Source organism: Felis catus, chromosome F1, assembly GCF_018350175.1.
Source record: "Felis catus isolate Fca126 chromosome F1, F.catus_Fca126_mat1.0, whole genome shotgun sequence".
Classification (NCBI taxonomy): domain Eukaryota; kingdom Metazoa; phylum Chordata; class Mammalia; order Carnivora; family Felidae; genus Felis; species Felis catus.
The window spans coordinates 66,029,345-66,036,050 of NC_058384.1; the positions used below are offsets into that span (position 1 = coordinate 66,029,345).

The 6,706-nt window shown below is 61.8% G+C and overlaps 1 protein-coding gene across 1 annotated transcript; it reads right to left on the reverse strand.

The window, feature by feature from the left end:
* Window positions 1-484: 484 nt before the first annotated feature.
* Window positions 485-5,444, reverse strand: CD1D (CD1d molecule). The gene is made up of 5 exons (XM_045048851.1): window positions 4,965-5,444; window positions 4,128-4,406; window positions 3,381-3,659; window positions 2,571-2,658; window positions 485-2,459 (listed from the first exon to the last, which is right to left on the reverse strand). The coding sequence occupies exons 1-5, from the start codon at window positions 5,194-5,196 to the stop codon at window positions 2,438-2,440; spliced, it is 900 nt and encodes a 299-aa protein (XP_044904786.1). The 5' UTR covers window positions 5,197-5,444; the 3' UTR covers window positions 485-2,437.
* Between the last annotated feature and the right edge of the window lie 1,262 nt (window positions 5,445-6,706).

A 6,706-nucleotide genomic window follows, 5' to 3' on the forward strand; every position in this document is an offset into this window, starting at 1 on the left:
CCAGCAGCGTCTCTCCAGGGCCCTCTACTGAAAACTCTGCTGCTCACTTCAAAGAAGTGATCGGAGGGATTCCACCCATCATCCCCCAGCACAGACGAAGGATGGTTCTGGAGTCCAGCGACAAGAAAGTGACGAACAGCACCGCACTCAGCCAGGAGCACGATATTCACAGAGAACATCAACCCCGTGGAGCATGAATCCTTCCGCGTTTCTGGAGATGTTTTAACCTGAGGATCGGAGGGGCGCCTGGGTCGCTCAGTGGGTTAAGCGTCTGACTTCAGCTCAGGTCACGATCTCACGGCTCATGAGTTCGAGCTGCGCATCGGGCTCTGTGCCGACAGCTCGAAGCCTGGAGCCCGCTTCGGATTCGGCGTCTCCCTCTCTCTTCCTCCCCCGCTCGCGCTCTGTCTCTCTCAAAAATAAATAAACATTAAAAAAATAAAAATAACCATCATAAATAAACTGAGGATTGGAAAGCAGGACAGATTTTCTCCAAGACAGGCCTTTATTTCCACAGTAATAAATCGGTCGCTTAAAAACAAACCAGGGTTACCGTAAATTCACACTGAAGCATTTCCAGAAACATTTCAGAAGGGGCTTAAACACGCAGGCCCCAAGAAGGAGGAAGGCCAGTGCGAGGCGTTGGCGGCCTAACAGGGCTGGAAGTTAACCTGAACCAAATGGTCTGAGGCCACTGTCACACCAAAGGCAGTCGTAACACGGCCAACGTTTGAAGGCACCATAATACCACCGCACATTTGCACACATTTGCTCCTTACCCTGTGGCATAATCTGTCTCCACTCACTCGAGCTGTTGTAACAAAAGGCCACAGAAGGGGTGGCTTAGAAACAGCAGAAATGTATCTCTCACGGGCTGGAGGCTGGCGGTCCAAGACCAAGGCCCTGGCACATTCGGGGCCCGACTGAGGTTCTGCCTCCTGGTTCCGTCTGACACAGGAGGAAACTGAGTCTGAGGCTAGAACCCTGGTCTCCCGACCCAGGGCATCTGCTGGTTCACCTCATTGCCTCTACGAGTCCTGCGCCAAACTCCCCTTCCAGGAAGCCCTCCCTGACTAACCCCAGGCCGATATTTTCACTTGGCATTTCTGAGGAATTTGTAGCCCAGCGTTACCCAAAGCCTGAGCACAGCGGCTCCCTAACCTTCACTGAACATCAGAATCATCTGAGGACTTGTTAAAACACAGCTTCCGGGGTTGAGAGAGCACCCCCATTTCTCATTCTGTAGGTCTGGGGTGAGGTCTAGAATAACGTGCGAGTTCCCAGTGGTGCCGACGCCGCCGGTCAGGAGACCACAACTGGGAACCACGGCTTCAGGAGCAAGAGCTAAACCCACATCCTGGCTCAACCAGAGAGTTCAGCACACAAGACGCCAAATCTTCATTTTCTCAGGCAAAGACTCTCCGGCAACCGTGTTGTCCCACTTCCTCTGGACGCTCGAGGGTCAGACCAGGAACAGAGCAGCCAGCTGGGCGATGATCAGTGCAGCTCACACCTGCTCAGTGGGTTCACCCCTTCCTGAGCACCGTCTCATCTAACGGCCGTATGCAGAAGCGCCTATTTGGGGAGACACCCTCGTGACGCTCTTCCAATGTGAAAAAAGCAACTGGCCCCTTGAGACAAATATCCCTACCCAGAGTAACTTTTTATCTACGCAACACACATCCACAATGATTTCTCCTTTATAAGCCAGTTGCGGCAAATAAAAGCTTGGCAAACGTCTGCTTTTGCCATCAGCTAACTTTCTTTTAAAGAGAAAACATCCCCCTTTATAAATCCAAATTCACATACGAGACCACGCCCTAAAACTACCCATACGACATTCAGGACAAACTTCTTTCCAAAAGAGACACAAACGAGGAGCCCCCCCACATTGCCAGCAACCAGCAAAGACGTGTCTGGGGTGTCCCGAATATCTTGCAACAGTTTGAGCGCACATTTGAACATCAGGTAGGCTCACACAAAAATCCCCTTTCAAGAAAGGTGCCCTTTTCTTGAAAAGTGTGGGCTATAGCCAAGCCCAGGGTCTTCATTCATTCCTTCATTCCTTCATTCGTTTTCTGGTCCGTCTTCCTTTATTCTTGACAACAAGAAGCTGGACCAAGCACTTCCTGATTCACTCCCGATTCCACCGTGCAAACAACCAATGGCACCCACTCCCTCCCGCCCCGGCCCGCAACCGCTTGTGCTTGGAAGTCCGCACTTCTCTTTTTGTAGAACCACTCGGGCTTAGAAACTTGCAGTACAGTGGAAAAGAACTTAAATCTTCTTAGATGAAATGTCGAAAGGATGCGATGAGACCAGCCTTGTGACAACCGCCTGCTTCTTCAGGGCACCTCTCTTTCACCCTCAGCGGCTGAGCTGCCGTCCTGGGAACTTGGGGTCCTGAGTCCCAGGCCAACAGGTGCCGTAAGCACAGTCACAGGATGTTTTGATAGGAGCTGGGAGAGCATAGGAAGGGAGAGCGCATTAAGGAAAAGGGGAGAGGGGCTGGAGGAGAGAAGAAACGGGCAGAGGCTGAGGGAAGGAGGGGTCCGGAAGGGGAGACCTACCAGCGCCTCTTGAGGGTTAAGTATCCAACGCACCCAGTGATCACAAGGGACACCAGCACGGCCACGGCGATCAGCCCCATGGGGGACCCTGCGTGGGGAACACAGGCTCTCAGTGCAGGACCCCTCTCTATCCCAAGGCCCGCGGTCTAAGCCCGTGTGAAGGTGCCAGGTGGCCCCCACGGGCGCCCATTTCCCTTCCTCTGCAGTCTGGAGACCCCATGTCATCTCAGGGACTGGGCGCCCCGACCCCTTCGCTCCAGCGCACGGCGGGACGGCACACAGGGGAAGGGCGACCGCTCTGTAGCCGGGACCTCAGTCTAGATCCAGTCTTCCACCTCCCACCATGAGACAGTGAACCTGACCCAGCTCAGTCTCCACGTCTTCAACTATGAAATTACAAGAAGGGCACCCGTTTCAAAGGAGCCGGGGACAAGTGGACACCACGCTGTGCACAGTCAGGAAGCTCTCAGGACCTGCCGCTCCCTTGTGCCCCCCTCCCCAGCGGTCTCCTGGGGATGACTCCTCTGAGACTCTTTATTTACCATTACCACCTACTTCTGGACCTGCGGGTCTTTGGTCTCTCTTTCTTCCTGTATGTGGAACATTGGTCTCAATCCTTTTTGAGTTCCGACTTTGTTCCCCTCCTTCCTATATCTGGAATCCCCTCCTTCCAACCCTCCTGGTGGGCGGGGGCTCATCTTGGAAACTCCTCTATCCTTGTGTGTGTCCAAACCCACCCCCGGCCAGTGCCTCCCTCTATGCCTGAGGACCCTCTTCTCCGGGCCCTGCGGGGCACCAGCCCTTTCTCACCCCAGTGGAGGACCATGTCCCGGCCTCCTAGACTGCTGTGTCTCACTCGGCAAGACAGGCCGGCCTCCTCCCCGGCCGCCACGTCCAGGGTCACCCGAAGATACCACGTCTCGTCAGCGTGGGGCAGGACGTCGCCGCGCCGGGTGCCCGGCTGCTCCTGCTCACCCCGCATCCACGTCACCCACACTGGCTTTGGGTAGAAGCCGGACACATGGCACACAAGAAGCAGACGGCCAGGACCGGGACTGGGGCCAGTGGACAGCCAGGCCTCGGGCTTCACTGTGTCCAACAAGGAAACGGGAGTGGGGGGGTCTCAAGGCAGGAACTCCGCATCCGACGTTTCCACCTCTGGAGGTGAAGTCCGTCATGACCTATCCATCTGTGTTGGCTTCTCCAGGAAAGCCACTGGACCCAACCGCCTCCCCCGTCTCAGGCTCCCATGAGGGCCCTGCATTCGGCTGTCACACGGGTCCCACCGCCTTAACTGTTCACCTGCCTTCTCCCCCTCCCCTCAGGTAGATTGCCTGTTTGACCCTCAGTGTTTATTTAATTCGGATCGCGGAACCCAAAGGGTGCTCAGAGAAGGTCTGTGGGATGAATAAATACCCTCACACCTTCTCCCCGCCTTCCTGAGCTTCCCCACTCCCACCCCCACCCCGAGGATGACCTAAGGGCTGTGAGCTCCGGGAGGGAAGACCCAGGTGGAGCCCAGGAGAGGAGGGCAGGGGGGAGAGGGGGCGGGCTCACCTTGCTTCTCCAGCTCCGACTTCCCTGCCTCCAGGATGTCCCTGACAAACAGGGGGCAGGTATCATTGAGGAGCAACTGTAGCGTTTTCCGGGTCCCCTGGTCCTCGTTGAGCTTCCTGGAGGCCCTGTCTGCCCAGACGGGGGCACTTGGGGCGGGCACCCAAGAAGTGCCTCGGAAACGGAGGATCTCCTGTCCTTGGAAGGCCGCCTGGAAGAAGCTTTGCGACGTGTTCCCGGGGAGAACCTCACAGCCAGCGGACACTTGGATCTCAAAGGGATCTGGGAAGACGTGGAGAAGGAGGGCCGAAAGGGTTAGAGGGAGGCGGGGGAGGCGTGCGGGGTCTCTCGGGGGACCCGGAGTCTGGGGCAGCGCGCGCAGCGTGAGGGTCAGAGGCAGGGAGCGCGGAGGATCCCGGGAACCTGGACCGGGAGGCGCGAGCGGGGAGCCCCCGGGGTAGGGGGGGACGCCGGGCCCGGGGTAGGGGGTACGGGGGCACGCCGTGCGGGGGGAGGGGGGGTAAGGGGGATGCCGGGCCCGGCGGGGAGGGGGGAGGGAGGGAGGAGGGAGTGGGAGGGGACGCTGGGCCCCGGGGATAGGGGTTAGGGGGGCACGCCGGGTCCCCGGGGGGGGGGGGTGGTAGGGCGGACGCCGGGCCCCGGGGATAGGAGGTAAGGGGGGCGCCGGCCCCGGGGGGAGGGGGCTACACCGGGCCCCGGGGGGAGGGAGGAGGGGGGACGCCGGGCGGGGGGGGGGGGTGGAGGGGGCGACGCCGGCCCGGGGCGGGGGGAGGGGGAGGGGGAGGGGGGCCGGCCCCGGGGGGCCGCCGTCCAGCTCACAGTCCAAGCGCAGCATTTTGACGAACTCCTGCACGTCGCGGGTGAAGCTCCTGCGGTACACGCGGAACAGGTGCTGCAGGTCGTCCCACTGCCGCTGGCCCCACGAGCCCCGGGCCCAGGGCTTGAGGAAGCGCAGGGCGTCCGAGGCGCCGCCCCAGCGGTAGGCGCGCAGCCCCCCGACCAGCCCCAGGCCGTCGGAGCGCGCCCAGCTGCGGTTGGCGAAGGCCGACATCTGCAGGCACCGCAGCTCGCCGGCGCCGGGGGAGCGGCCGGGGCAGCGCGCGGGCAGCCAGAGCCAGCAAGCCAACAGCAGCCACCCGCCGGGGCGGCGGAAGGGCGGCCGCCCCCCGCGCGCGGGGCCCCGGGACCCGCGGTCTCCGGCGCCCCGCGCGCGCGCCGCCCCGCGCGCCCCCAGGGCTTCCACGGACCCGGGGGAAGCCCCCAGGGCAGCGAGAGGCCGCGGCCGCCTGTGGGCGCCGGGCTCCGACTCCGGACTTCCCTGCCGGCCCCGGGCCCGCCCCGCGTCCCGCCCACCTCCGATTGCCCCTCCTCTCGCATCTCCCCTCCCCTTCCCCCTAACCCTGCCCCCCCGGCCCCCCCCCCCCCGCCCCCGACCCTTTCCCTGGCTCCCCGATCTCTGATCCCCTGCCCTCCCCCATCCTCCCTCCTCTAGTCTCCGATTCCCCAGCCCCCTCGTCCTGTCCCCCAGTCCCTGATCACCCTTTCCCTATTCCCCATCCTCCCCCATCTCTGACCCCCCCACCCCCATCCTCCCCCTCCAGTCTCTGATTCCCCCCTCCTTCATCCTCCCCCCTCTAGTCTCTGATCCCCCCATCCCCCCATCTCTGACTCCCCCCACCCCCATCCTCCCCCCTCCAGTCTCTGATTCCCCTCCCCCATCCTCCCCCCTCCAGTCTCTGATCCCCCCTCCTCCATCCTCCCCCTCCCATCTCTGATTCCCCCATCCCCCATCTCTGACTGCCCCCTCCCCATCATCCCCCCTCCAATCTCTGATCCCCCCTCCCCCCTCCTCCCCCCTCCAGTCTCTGATCCCCCCTCCCCCCTCCTCCCCCCTCCAGTCTCTGATCCCCCCATCCCCCCATCTCTGACTGCCCCCTCCCCATCCTCTCCCTCCAGTCTCTGATCCTCCCTTCCCCATCCTCCCCCCTCCAGTCTCTGATCCCCCCTCCTCCATCCTCCCCCCTCCAGTCTCTGATCCCCCCTCCCCCATCCTCCCCCTCCAGTCTCTGATTCCCCTCCCCCATCCTCCCCCCTCCAGTCTCTGATCCCCCCTCCTCCATCCTCCCCCCTCCAGTCTCTGATCCCCCCTCCCCATCCTCCCCCTCCAGTCTCTGATCCCCCCTCCCCCCTCCTCCCCCCTCCAGTCTCTGATCCCCCCTCCTCCATGCTCCCCCTCCAGTCTCTGATCCCCTCATCCCCCCATCTCTGACTGCCCCCTCCCCCATCCTCTCCCCTCCAGTCTCTGATCCCCCCTCCTTCATCCTCCCCCCTCTAGTCTTTGATCCCCCCCTTCCCCATCTCTGACTCCCCCCGCCCCATCCTCCCCCCTGCAGTCTCTGACCCCCCACACCCCTATCTTCCCCCCTCCATTCTCTGATCCCCCGCCTCCATCTCTGATTCCCCCCTTCCCCATCCTCCCGCCTCCAGTCTCTGATCCCCCCTCCCCCATCCTCCCTCCTCCAGTCTCTGATCCCCCCATCCCCCCATCTCTGACTCCCCCC